Raw genomic sequence first — 14784 nt, forward strand, 5'->3', positions numbered from 1 at the left:
AATTTGAAAAAGAATAGATACATGTATATGTATAACTGAATCATTTTACTGTACACCTGAAACTAACACAACACTGTTAATCAACTATACTCTGATATAAAATAAAAAGTTAAAAATAAATAAATAAATAAATAATAAAATTAGAATTAAAAAAACATATTTTTTAAATGTTTTGAGTTTTCAACAAGTTTCAAGAGAACATTGCATCCATGAAACTAGATCAGACAGCCACCACAAGAAATATACATATATCTGAAATCATGTAAAACTGTACATAAATGGAAACTTTTAGTGGAAAATTTAAGACTGCATGAAAGCAAAAAATATATAATTAGCTACCATAAAAACAGCAAATTAGTGAGGTAAGAAACAAGTTCAAAGTTTTCTTAAAAGTTTAAAAAAGATGAGAACAAAATAATATGGAGAATAAAGTTGCTAAGAGAAAAATCTTAAAAGTTTTCACCACACACACACAAAGTTTTAACTATGTGCGGTGATGGATGTGTTAACTAACTTATTGTGGTAATCATTTAACAATATACATGTATTTCAAATCATCAAGTTTACAAATTAAATTCACACAATGTTATATGTCAACTTTATCTCAATAAACCTACAAAAAATAACAACAAAAGACTACCTGTTAATCCATCGTTTAACTATATTGTCGTTTATTTTACTTTCTTCCTCTTTTCAGGAGATTTTACATTTTTTTTCAGACTCTCACTATTGCTAATAACTCTGTAATAAATAATCTTGTATATAAATCTCTGTATGTACCTCTGATTATTTTATTAAGGTAAATTCCTGCCTGAGTCAGAAAAACATTTTAATTAATTTAAAATTTAAAAATAAATTTAAAAATTGTTTTCCAGAAAGACTAACTTTTTATGTTTAATCTTTGTGAATAATTTTATGTGTGTGAGATGTATATACATATATATATATATGTGTGTGTGTGTGTGTGTATATATATATATATATATATATATATATGTGTGTGTATCTAGTTGGGTGGGCTTGCTGGCTGAGTTCCATGTTTAAGTGGGGCTCTGGGTAGGCTCCCTGGTCAGGCAGGACTGCTGACTTTGTTCTGCAGTCAGGTGGGGCCACTGGCTGGACGCCGCAATCACCCCTGGTTGGACCGGGCTGCCTACTGTGTTCACTGGCAGGGTGGTACCATTGGTTGGACTCTGTGATTGGGCAGGGCTATGAACTGGGCCCCACAATCCCTCCCAATCAGGTGGGTTACCAGGCTGTGTTTCCTAACCAAATGGTGCTGCAGATGCAGGTGGGCCCACAGGCAGGACGCTGTGGTCGGACAGGACCTCAGGTTGTGCTGTGCAATCAGGTGAGGCTACAGGCTGTGTCCTGAAGTTGGACAGGGCCACAGACTGGGCTTAGAGATGCTATAGACCACTGGCTGTGCTCCGCTGTTGGGCATTGTCTCTGGCCTGGCTCGCTGGTCAGAAGGTCCTCCAGCAGTATCTCACTGTTGTGTATATACCACAGCCAGTAGAGCCCATTGACTGGGGATCAAATCTGGCAGAACTGCCAACTGAACAAACTGACCAGATGGGGCCACTGACTTGGCTCTGCAAATGGGTAGAGTCACTGGCTGGGATTTCTGCTCAGGCATGACTATAAGCAGGGATGTGTTCAGCCAAGATTTGAGTGCTGGTTGTTGTAAGTCCTGCCCCCCTTCTCTGTCTATATCTGATCCCCAGGGGGAGAACCCCACAGGTTTTTCCGGTGATCTTCTTGAGGCAAAACCAGAGTGAGCCTTCTGGGATGCATCTCTCAATACTGGAGAAGCTGGATGTTTACCTTGGGCCCTCTTTTCCAACTGGAGAAACTGTAGACCTTGGGCGGGGGGAGTGCACTGCACAGGTCTGGGGGAGGGACAGTGCAGTCAGAGTGTAGCCTCCACTGATACTTTCAATGTGGCCCTTTTGGTCTCTGGTCCAGGGGCTGCTTCAGCCTCACTCCCAGGTTCTGGGATTTTCACAGTGGTGTCTGTGGATAGTTGCTTGTTGCTCATCTTGTGAGGAGAAGTGAAATCAGGAACAACCTATGTCACAATCTTGATGATGTCATCTCAAGACCTTAGATAGTCATTTAAAATAATGTTTTTGAACTATATTTATGACATTTGAAAATGCCACCATATAATGTTAAATGGAAAAGATTTTTAAACTGAAAAAATTGACGCGGATATGCACTAAAATGTTAGCAGCACTTATCTCTGGATATTGAATTTGAGGTGTTTTTTATCTTCTTATACTAGTCACTCGGTGTTTTTCAAATTTTCCATGAAATTTGAAAAGAACTTTTTTATAATCCAAATAATTTATATACATATAAAATTTGTATAAGCATAAAATGTCTTTTCAACACAGAGCAATTTCTGATTTTGTCTGTCATATTCAAAACTTCTCTCATAGAGCATCTTTAAAATATTAAATGCTCTTTTTTCCCTATACCTATACGTAGAACATATTGTACATTTGTAAACATTTTGTGCTCTTTTTATATATACTCGGTAAGCTCTAAGAATAAAATAGTGTTTGAGCGGCATGATTCATCTTAAAGGACAAAGAAAAATATCTTACAAGTTTAGGTACGCTGAAGGGTACGTAGTGGACAAAGATTACATCATGCTATGAATCTGGTGAGTTGAACATGGGATAAATTACAGAATTTTCTTTCTGCACAAAGCAATTTTTCCCAACCCTAGCTTTTATTAATGTTCATACTGTTCTTATTTTCTGTTCATTTAATGGTAAATTACCAGGTTATCTGAAAGCAATAATAAACTAACTTCTCTTTTGATTCTTCTTAAGGCAATTTATTTTAAATTACAGTTGGAAAATAAATGGAAAAGAATGCCCCTCTGCCTCTCTGAAGTACTTTTTATGTTATTGCTTTCCCTCTTCTCATTCCCCCCCATCAAAACAGTGTCCCCGTCTTTCCATTAACCCTCATCACTTTAACAGCATCTCCTTTATTTCTATGAATGCAGTGGGCAGCAACTACAGTGAGACGTCAGTGAACAACAGAAACATTAAGCCTTTAACCCACTATGTTAGAAAAGTCACTTACTGTCAAAAATATGATACATTTCAAATTGGAAGGCAGCCCTCTCCAACTCTACAACCCCTTACCTGCTCAGGATCCTGCTTGAACTTAGAATCAGCTTCACAACTGAGATGTACCTGATTCTGATATATAACAAGCCAAACTCTCAAAAAGAGATTAAAGATATGAGAAGGCGTGTGTACACCACAATCAAACAACTATTTCACAAAGCTGTTGAGCAGACAGAATTGACTTTTTTAAAAAGAGGCCTGCAGACATCCAGGTAGGGCTTCTGTAGGTACCCACCTGCGCCAGGGATACTGCAGGATCAGGATGAAAGGTCAATGAAAGTAATTTTCCTAAGGATCCATTGATGTTAACCAATATATTAAGGAGAATATCCACTTGTCAGTCTGTGGCTAGAAACCTAGCAGCCTAGCACATGTCTACTGATCAGCTCTTCTCTCCAACAAGAATATCTACACTGGGAAACAACAGCTACAATGAGAACATTCGCGGTGAACATACAGTCAGTGCAACGGGAAGTAGGTGGATTGGATGATCACTGGGGCACAAGAATCATCAGTCTGTGATGATCTCCACTATGAGAAACAGCCACAAAGTCAACTAGTGAATGATCTCTTTCTGTGGGATCTCAGCTAAAGGAAAATTTGAGTACTTCCTGCCCATTGGAGTTAATTTTGTTAATTGAGCTTTAATTTACAAACAATGAATTGTATTTAAGTGTACAGCTCGATAAGTTTTGATAACTTTATAAGCCCATATAAACTCCACTTTAATCAAGAGAACTATTCCACTATATATGAAATAAACAACAAGGACCTACTATATAGAACTATATTCAATATCTTATAATAACCTACAATGGAAAAGAATCTGACAAAGCATTTCTATACATACACACACACACACACACACACACATATATATAACTGAATTACTTTATTGTACACCTGAAACATTGTAAATCAACTATACTTCAATTTTTTTTTTTAAAAAAAGATAACAATTCCATCATTGCTAGAAGTTTTCTCATACCCTTTCCAGTTTATTGTCCTTCCCACACAGAGGCAACCATTATTCTGATTTCTGTCACCACAGATTTGCTTTGCCAGGCCTTGAACTTCACATATATAGAATCATACTTACGTCTTCTTTGTGTCTGACTTCTTTTGATCAACTTAATGTTTTCAAGATTCATCCAGTGTGTTGCTTTTATCAGTAGTTTATTTCCTTTTACTGCTAAATAATATTCCATTTTATGGACATATATCACAATTTGTTTATCCATTTTCCTGTTGATGAATATTGGCTTTGGTGCCAATTTTTGGTTAGTATGAATAAAGCTTCTAAGACTATTCTTGTACAGGTCTTTTTGTAGACAAATGATTTTGTTCCTCTTGAGTAATTCTTAGGAACAGAATTGCTGGATCATAGTAGAAGTGTATATTTAACTTTATAAGCAACTGCCAGTTTTCCAGAATAGTTGTACAATTTTACATTCCTACCAGCCATGTATGAGAGTTTCAGTAGTCCCTTATCTTTGCCAATATTTGGCATTATCAGTCATTTTAATTTTAGCCATTCCAGTGGGTATATTATGGTATCTTACTGTGGTTATAATTTGCATTTCTGTGATGACTACTGACGTAGAGCCCATTTTAAGGGGAGTATTGGCCATTCCTGTATCTTCTTTTAAGAAGTATCCAAGTCCTTTGCCCATTGTTTATTGGGTTGGTTTCTTTCTCACTACTGAGTTGTAGCAATTGTCAGACATGTATTGTGGTGGTTTCTCCCAGTCTATGGCTTGCCTTTTTATTTTACTACCAATTTTTGTTTTAATAAGAATGACAATAATGTTTTAATTTTTATGAAGATCCTGTTTACTACTTTTTTATTTTATAGGTAGTGCTTTTTGTGTCCTATGTGTGTCCTTTTATTTTTTAATAAACTTATATCACAAGACTATTCCCAGTTTATTAAAATATGATTGTTAATAGCTACATAGTAGTTCAGCAAAAAAAGTATTTTGTGGAAATATCAGTCATTTCAATTTTTCATCAATGTAAGTAATTATAAATATTTTTTCACAGATTTCTCTGCATGCATCTCTGATTATTTGCTTTAGACAAAATGCTATTATTGTAGATATTGGATCAAAGGGTACATATTTTGATACCTATTGCTAAATTGGGTTTACCAATTTGTACTCCTACCAGCAGTATAGAAGAGTGCTTACTCTCAAGTTTCAAATATATGAAAATAAACATTTTCAAATATATGAAAATAAACATATATTTGAAATATATTTTTATATTTCTTTTATGAATCAATGTTGCCTGTCTTTTGAACATTTGGTTCAGGGGGGAGATTCATTAACATTATTAACCTTTTGATTTTCCTATATTGTAATTTTTTAGATTCATCATTGATACTGACTTGAAGAGTTTTAAGTTTTTGTGTACACAGGGATATCAGAATTTTCCTTTATGTTTTCTGTATTAGAGTCTGTCTTTTAAAAGACATTTCCCAGAATGAAATCAGGTATACTTATGAATATGAGTGGGTCTCTTACTACCAATGGTCAATGATGTCACCAAAGTAATGTAAAAACAGATACATACATACATACATACATACATACATACATTGATTCAACAGGAAACAACTCATATGCACTGAAACTCTTTCCAGTCACTTTATTGGACAGCTCCAATGAGACTCTCACCTGCAGTCCCTGACTTCCCAAATCAATGGGGGCCATATTAGGTTCTCACAGAGCTATCTCCCTGTACTCTGTGTTGGTCACTTGGCTGCTCCCAGGCCTCTGTGACTGCCCTAGCTCTATTCCCCCCCCCCCGGAAAACATCCCCACACTCTATGAGTAGTTTACTCAAGTCCTCTACTCATTCAGCTTGAAGTGAGCAAAAGTACAGCTTCAATAACCCTTTCTGTTATAGACTGAATTGTGTCCCCCCACTAGAATTCATGATTTGAGGCTATAACCCCCAATTTGATGATATTTGGAGATAGAGCCTCTGGGAAGGTAGTTAAACTTAAATGAGGTCATAAAGGTGGGGCCTGAATCCAATAAGCTTGGTGAAGAGGAAGAAACGCCAGACAGCTCTCCATATTCACAGACAGGAAAGGCCATGTGAAAACACAGCAAGAAGGCAGCGATCTACAAGCCAGGAAGAGAGATGTCACCAAAAACCAAACCTGCCGGCACCTTTATCTTGGACCTTTAGCCTCCAGAACCGTGAGAAAATAAATTCCTGCTGTTTAAGCCACGCAGTCTGTGGTATATTGTTATGGTAGCACTAGAAGACGAATACACTCTCCAATACAATCTTCTCTCTGAGAGTACCCTTATTTCTTCTTATACACTCTTGATGTGGGTAATGGACTCAGAGTCACCAGATTTGTTCTGAATATCAATCATTTGAAGTTCTTCATAGATGATCCACAACCTTTCTTTAGAATACATCGTCCCTGAACACTCTTTGTACTCAGTTTCACAATTACAATTATGAAACTCATGAAAAAAATAGTACTTAGCCTCCTACTATACCTCAATTCGATTCTTGGACTAATCAAAATTCACCCCTGGTGCTGAGAAGGGCCAGCCTTTTCAAAAGCCCTTGGCCACCAATACTGGATCAAAATGAGAGTCTGTTAGCAAGGTAGAAGGATGGGAATGATGTTGGGTAGGCAACCAGGAGTGTCCACCACAAGGAAGGTATTTACAGGTGGCTTTAAAAGAAAATTTTCCTCTAATCAAACTGAGCTAAAATACAGAACTCTGAAGCCAATTATTAATCATATGTAATAGTCAAACTGTAAATAGCCTTAGTCATGTTTATAATCAGCTTTTTGTGCACAGACATAGAAAGAAGCTTGATATTCTATGCATCTCTTCCTATCTTTTGGACTTCTGCTTTTTTCCCTTTAAATTCTCTTAACACTCCACAGCGTAAGACGGAGAAGGAAAAGTAAAGGAAAATGGAAAGGGAGAAGCTTCTGACAAGTCTGTAGTACCTTTGAAACACCCATTCTTATCTATTAGAGATCATAAAAAGCAAGAAGCCACTGTCTAAGTAGCACAAGCAAGAGTAAAGCAACATCTTCTTATCAAAAGTCAGGAGTAGAAAAGAGAAGAGGAAGCCAGGAAGTCAAGCATGATGGGTATCCCCTTCTGCCCTTCTAGACATACTCTCCACCCTCCCTACCCTGCCTTTTTTCCCAGCAAGCTGACCTCTACAGATGGTAACACCTGGGCCCCTTGCGCTCTGGCTTCCACATTGGTTTGCTACTGGTTGGCACTGGTAGGAGATGGAGGGTGGGAGAAGGGAGAGGTAAGGGAATTTACCCCCCTGTATCCCTCCCTGGTGATGCTTGGCTGTGGCTACGTTCTTGTCCCCAAGGTGGCAACTCCTATCACATGGACTCCCTCCCCTGACTGCAACTCTCCCCACCTTTTCATAATTACCACCTCCTTTTGTCCGTTCAGGTGTAGGTGTAGCATGCTTCACCAAAGAATGCTTCACCATTCTTCGTCAGTTCCCTTAAGCCTACTGACACCATTGCAAATTGCCCCTTTGTTAAGCTGCTTTTTTACTTACCACTTTGAACTTGCCATCGGTTTGCTGCATGGACTCTGATACCTCAGATTACAAGTTGAGAAGAAGCATGTATCTAAGTCAAGGTAGATGAAAATCCTGAAATGCAAGGCAAAAAATAAATCAAGTTACCAGCAATCTGAGCGCCAAACTAAAAACCTGATTCTGATACAAGACTGCATTAAATAAGGAAACTCTTCTATGCTTATTCTAAGACAAACTGAAGCCAACAAACTGATGGGAGAGAAAGGTAGTAAATTGTGACAGAAACACCAGTAGAAGGGATTGGTCACAGGGTCAGAGACGGAGTACAGAAAAACTGACCTCCACTGATCTACAGACCACCTCTCACTCTTCTTTCTTCCAAGTCTTCCAGTCTCTATCCCCAGATTGTCCTCCATTGTATAATTTTATATCCATTCTTCTTAAGCCTTCAACTATCACTTCCAGACAGAATAATGCAAAAGTCTTTTTCTAACCTAAACTTTACTCTTCAGTTACAGCCCTAACTGCTTGGATATCCCCTGCCACTCAAAATTAACTCATCCCAAATTTATCATATCTTCATCCTCTCACAGTAACTGGCCATTCCTCTTGACCTGCCTTTATACTGGTGGCATCAACTGTCTCCCATTCCACCACGCTCGCGAGTTCAGGCATCTTTTTACTACCTTCTCTCACAAACCCCAGGTCTAAGTCTGTTGCCAAACAGAGAATCCAGATGGCGAATCACTGTATATATTCTCCTGTGGGTTTCAGTCTTCCTCTCCAGCCTCGTCTCTCACCTCTTCTCTTCATTATCGTCATCCTATTCTTTTTTTTTTTTAATGTATTTATTTATGGCTGTGTTGGGTCTTCGTTTCTGTGCGAGGGCTTTCTCTAGGTGTGGCAAGTGGGGGCCACTCTTCATTGCGGTGCACGGTCCTCTCACTATCGCAGCCTCTCTTGTTGTGGAGCACAGGCTCCAGACGCGCAGGCTCAGTAATTGTGGCTCACGGGCCTAGTTGCTCCACAGCATGTGGGATCTTCCCAGACCAGGGCTCGAACCCGTGTCCCCTGCATTGGCAGGCAGATTCTCAACCACTGCGCCACCAGGGAAGCCCCGTCATCCTATTCTTGTACTATAATGCATGCCTTGCCTCTACATTATTTACTCTAATAGAAAAACCTTTGCCAAATAATCCTATCTGACACATGGCAAGTGCACTTCCTTCAAAAACTCTTCCCTCTTTTCTTTCCCCAGCCAAATGTCCTCCTCCTCTGAATATCTGACTTACACAACTCTTATAGACTTGTTCTCTAGTATGTATTACAATCATGTATTATGCATTATAATCATGTACTACTATTATGTATTATACTATTTTGTATAATAACTATTTTATATCATAATAATGTATTATGTATTATACTCCTGATTATAAAATACAGAAATATTTTCTATGCTAAATTTCAATTGCTTGAAAGTAGGAAAGGTCCTATTTGCTTTATCCTCCGCAGCATCTGTCTTCAGTAAATAATGTCTGAACTGCATTGTGTTGCATTGAGTTTTCTGATATGCATATCAAATTTTCAGGGAAAATTATTTCTAAAATTAAACAAAGACCGTCTAAAATCCAAAAGCCGTGCCGTGTATACCTTCTATATCTTGGCACAAATTTTCATTTTTTAAAACATTAGAAAATAATTAAAGAAAACTAGATTAATTTCACAAACAATATTTAACTTTGAAATGTTAACCCAGTCCCTGTAACAGTGACAAGTTTGTGTCTATAGTTCACCTTAAGGGATTTGGTAACAATATATTTTTCTCTCCCAGACAAATTAAGTTATTCTAGACAAGCATGCAGTATTTTGTTAGCAAAATGTAGCCACTTGTATCTGCATTGCAATTTTACTAATTGGCACATATATGATGTAGAGACTGAAAAACAAATGTTGTTTTGCAAGGAGGTTTTCTGTTTTCACAAAAACACCCACTCTTGCTGAGAATGAATAATTTGGACCTAAAAGTTTCCCCCAGAAAACTTTGAAAAAATCCTTTAGTTTGATCAATCTTCCTCCATGTTTTTCTGATTATTTCGGACAGCTGCATGAAAATATGTTCTTTGATTTAGCTATTCATTTTCTTAATAACCATAACTGAGTATTAGCATTGTAATTTCTTGAATAATGTTCATTAGATTCTCCTCTAATGACATCAACGCCTGTTTTGTATTTTTCCTGAAGCTCTCATTCCCCAAGGACCATTCTCCATCGTGATATTGTTTGTAACCATATGCAGTGGACCTCTTGTTTGTTTGCTTTTCAGTTTTGCTTTGTTCGCCTATCTTCCTCATAGCCCATTCTTTTGTTTTCTTTTGGGGAAATTCCCTTCCCCATACCCTCAGTCCTTGTGGTCTGGGTTCGTGGAGGTGACTCTACCCTAAGCACCAAAAAATGGGCACGTTCCAGCCTGTGAAGTCAGATCATTTTATCTCCTGACTACAGTGTTTAGTTCACAAAGGAATAATGAATCAAGTTGAATTCACAAGAATCAGGGCAGAGACTTGTGGGAATCCTTAGAAAAGGTACTCTCTTTCCATTTGGGTTACTAAACAGGAAGGATATAGCTTAGACATTTCTTCATGGCGGGGCTGGGGGGGGACCTGAAGAGGAAACCAATACAGGAAAGCAGAACAAGAGGTGGAGAAAGATTTCTGATATAACTACTTGTGCACTTGGATTCACGACTTCTCTGGATTTTAAATTATGTAAGCCAGTTTTTTTTTTTAATTAAGCCAGTTTGTAAGTTAATAAATTCCCTCTTTTTTATATTTAAATTACTTGGAACTGATTTTCTCTCCCTTGCAAATGAAAAGATTCATACATAGTATACCAAGGAGCACCAAATGCTCTTCGACCGCCTTCCTCTCTAACCAAAGACCAGTGTCAGCCTGGCCTCCTCCTCTGCTCTGCAGCTGTCATTATCATGCCTCTTTCCAGGGCCTGATATATAACCTTCATCTGCAAAGTCCAGAAACGCCTTTGGGCTTTATTCTAATTATCCTCAACTTCTCTCTATCTACCAGTGCACTGTGCAATGCCATTTTTCAAATGTTGATTCATCTCTGAACAAGTTTTAAGTCCATCTGCTTCTTTCATATTTCCCAAAATATGCTTTAAATTTTTAAATTATTTTAAATAGTCAGAGACACAATAAAACATATAGAAATAATTCACAGCAAACATATAAATTAATAAGGTCACCGATGGGGGCTTTGAGATCCATATTCTGCAAATTGGTGATTCTAAAATAGGCAGAGCAAGTAGCTAGTATAGGTTGAGGAGCACTTAGAAGGCCCCCACTTGACCTCTTAACTGTACCACCTCATTTCTAACCTAGCGCCTGTGAAACCACCATTAATAATTTTACTGTTTGATATATATATATCTACATATATCTAGATATAGATATAGATATACACAATGGAATATCACTCATCCATAAAAAAGAATGAAATACCATTTGCAGCAACATGGATGGACCTAGAGATTATCATACTAAGCAAAGTAAGTCAGAGAAAGACAAATACCATATGATATCACTTATACATGGAATCTAAAAAATGATACAAATGAACTTATTTACAAACAGAAACAAACTCACAGACATAGAAAACAAACTTATGGTTACCAAAGGGGAAAGGAGGAGGGGGAGGGATAAATTAGGAGTCTGGGATTAACATATACACAATACTATATATAACATAGATAAACAACAAGGTTCTACTGTATAGCACAGGGAACTATATTCAATATCTTGTAATAAACAATAATGAAAAAAATATGAAAAAGAATATATATATATATATATATATATATATATGTATAACTGAACCACTTGGCTGTATACCAGAAACTAATACAACACTGTAAATCAATATACTTCAATTTTTACAAATTAAAATAAAGTAATAATAATCTTGCCATCTGATTTTTAAAAAGTGAGCTGGACAGTAAACACATTGCCCAAGTTTTGCACACTAAAATTCCAAATTTATGGCATGACATCCATGACAGTGTATGACAGTGTAAGAAATCCTAGAAAATCCACTCCTCATGGGCTCAGAAAGACACCGCCATTCAGTTTCATGTTGTACGTGAATAAAATTTTCATTAGGTCAGACTGATACACCTACAGAAGATCCTGATTTTCTACAAAAGATTGTAAAATACTGGAAGAGGAGTTGAAATAAACTGCTCTGCCATGCTCAAAAAAAAATTGACATGTGTAAATTTTCCAAGCTTCATTTTCTTCTTCAAGTCTGTTGACAAGGGACATTATATTATTTGACTTGTATCTCACTATTCAGAAAGGATGATCGAAGCAGCTTTAATAACAGATCAGTTTCATTAATAAAACCTCTGCTCTACTCCAATTTACATGAGCTTCATTATGAGAAGTAACTGGCCACACTGAATTTACTGTAGGAGTCAGCTAATGCTGAATATAAAAGCACAGAGAGATTTAAGAGGAAGACCTGATTCAAGGTCATACATGTTGTAAAGAAAGCTGAGTGATCCTTAGAAGGGGGAAAAAAAGTCGGGTCTACTTAAAAAGCACTCAACCTGAAATTAAGCTTTAAATTTTGAATAAATAAATGTCTTGCTGGACAGAAAAATCTAGTGCCCCAAACCCAATGGACACAAGAAAATGGTTTTGTGACCTTGTCACTGTCAGACATCAATGTCATAATAATTGAAACCTGGTTACTGGCTGATTTTGTCATCCCTCCTCTTGAACATCTTATTCCAATAACTCATCTAACATAACTATCAGAGCTGGGGAGTGATGACAAGGGCCCCCATCACAAATCTGTGATACACAGTTAAATTTAAAAGGTTCTTATTTCACATGCAATACTGAACAGACTTTTTAAGTGAATAAGGTCACTGGAGCTCTCAATTCCAATACAATGTTTCTGACAGCTAGTTCAAAATGCATGTGGGTGAGGGGCTTGGGCTATATATTTTGAAAGAGCAAATTATAAGGTTATAAGATAATACTAGTACTTCTTCTTCCCCAATCGCATTATGGAAAAGTGATAGTGAACAACCTTTAGAATTCCCTCTAGTTGAGAGTGTACAAATCAGAAAAGTGAATGTATTCCCTTGCTTGTATTTAGTAGTAAGGCTCAATGATGTATGTTTTGCCCTCATCGTGGAGACTGGAAATTATATATACAACATATAAAATACCTGAAATGTGTAAATTTTTAATATATTATATATTTAATATATAATATGTGTAATACCTGAAATATGCAAAAATTTAATATATTATATATATATATTAGGACAGATTCTGAAGGTATTAAGAAGGTTTAGGAATTCAGAGGGTTCCACAGGTACATATGTGTCTGTTTTACACAGATTATTCAAATCCGACCAAAAATAACACCTTGTAGAAGGCTCTCTCCTCCAACAATCGAAATTCTATCCAATCCTGAATCCCTGTTCAAGGTCTACCTTCTCTGTGATCTTCCCTAATAAATCCAGCCCACATCCTCCCTTCTCTCTCAAATGTGATTTCTACTTCACCACCACCATCACACATTTATTGAGTACTTACTGAAATGCAGGACCTTATTCCTGAAGTCACCAGGCTGTTCCTAAGCTTGAAACAGTTTAAAGTTAGCAGTGAAGACAGATGCAGACGCACAAAAAAGTATAAACAATCACCCACAGTAGTTGTAGATCACGGGGTAAGTGAACACAGGAATGTGGAGGAGGATGGGGTCGCAAAGGCTGCGTTACTCAGAGGGAGGAAGGGTTTATGGAGGAGGTAGACTTCAAGTTTGTCCTGGAAGAAGGGCCCCCTCTCATACAGCCAGAATGGAAGAGAAAGGCCTGGCAGCGTGAACAAGATGTAGAGGTCGAGACAGACCAACATAGGACCGATGGGAAGGTTTTAGGGAACTCACACGTTCTCTTCATCTGTGGATTTATCCATCACTAAAAGTGATCTCACCTGTGCTTGAGGGAAAACTCGCTAACCAAAGAGTGAAAGAAATGCAACAGCACGTACTTCTAAAATAATTTAGTTTAGGTAGCACTTAGCAAGACAGCAAAAGGATGCCAAACTACCACTGGGGGCCACACTGACTAGGGTCCATTTTTACTGGTTGTCTAAATTTGGGCCACAAGCTCAATAACTGAGAATGAGTCCAGTTCACTCTCACATTTGAGGTAGGAGCCTTTCACTTATGAACCATAATGTAAATAGTAAAAAAGGGACTTTCCTTAAAAGTCACAATTGAATTTGAAATCCCCAGTGTGGGGCTGGAAAGCAACATAAAAAAATTAATAGGACTTACTCCCAAGTGCTTACTCCCTACTGCCCTTTAACCTCTATGGAAAACATACAGAGGTTCAGAGATTTATGCTTTGCTAAGAGCTATTCCGCAGAAACCCAAGTTTCCCTCCCAACAGCCCAGTGAGTCTCAATCTTGGTGGCATATTAAAGGCACCTGGAGAGCTGTTAAAACCCACTAAACACAGTATCCACCTGGTCCACTAACTCAGAATTTTCAAGGGTGGAGCCCAGACAGGCTATCTTCCCGTGCAGCAGAGTTAAGAATGACTGACATCTCCCTTCTTACAACCACCAATGGCCTTCCCAGTTTAGGAAGGGCTCAACCATCCGCCCATTTACCATCATTCTGTGAAAACAGGGGGACACAGCACAGCATATATAAACTTTTAAAATTAAATAAACTTTTGCCTTAACTATCAATACTGGGCATAGTTGACTAAGCAATTAGTAAAAGAATCAGAAAAAAATCAAGCAATGTGGGCACAGGTTTTAAGGAAAGTGGTGAAAGAAAACAAGAGAGACAAGAAAAATAAGAGTAATGAAACATTTTTAGAAATAAAAATGTCCTGAAATGTACACGTGTAGCCAATATTAACTCAGTTAATATTTAGGATGACATAGGTATTAACCACTATGACAACAGTAATACCTACCAGTTTTTAATTCTTGCTAGAGATCACTCAGAGTATTAAGTGTTTTGTATATTAA

General features: G+C 37.5%; 1 protein-coding gene across 8 annotated transcripts in view; it reads right to left on the reverse strand.

The window, feature by feature from the left end:
• The window catches only part of LOC309658862 (uncharacterized protein), an 84886-nt gene that overhangs the window by 23366 nt on the left and 46736 nt on the right, over positions 1-14784 (reverse strand). For all 8 annotated transcript variants that reach the window (XR_014262421.1, XR_014262422.1, XR_014262423.1 and 5 more), the window contains one exon: positions 7722-7817. Coding sequence is in view for 1 of the 8 variants with exons in the window: in XM_082457940.1 (XP_082314066.1) it covers positions 7722-7817 (96 nt within the window). In the remaining 7 variants the exon portion in view is untranslated. The remainder of the gene's footprint in view (positions 1-7721; positions 7818-14784) is intronic.

This window comes from Balaenoptera physalus, assembly GCF_965194825.1.
Source record: "Balaenoptera physalus genome assembly, chromosome: 3".
NCBI classification, from domain to species: domain Eukaryota; kingdom Metazoa; phylum Chordata; class Mammalia; order Artiodactyla; family Balaenopteridae; genus Balaenoptera; species Balaenoptera physalus.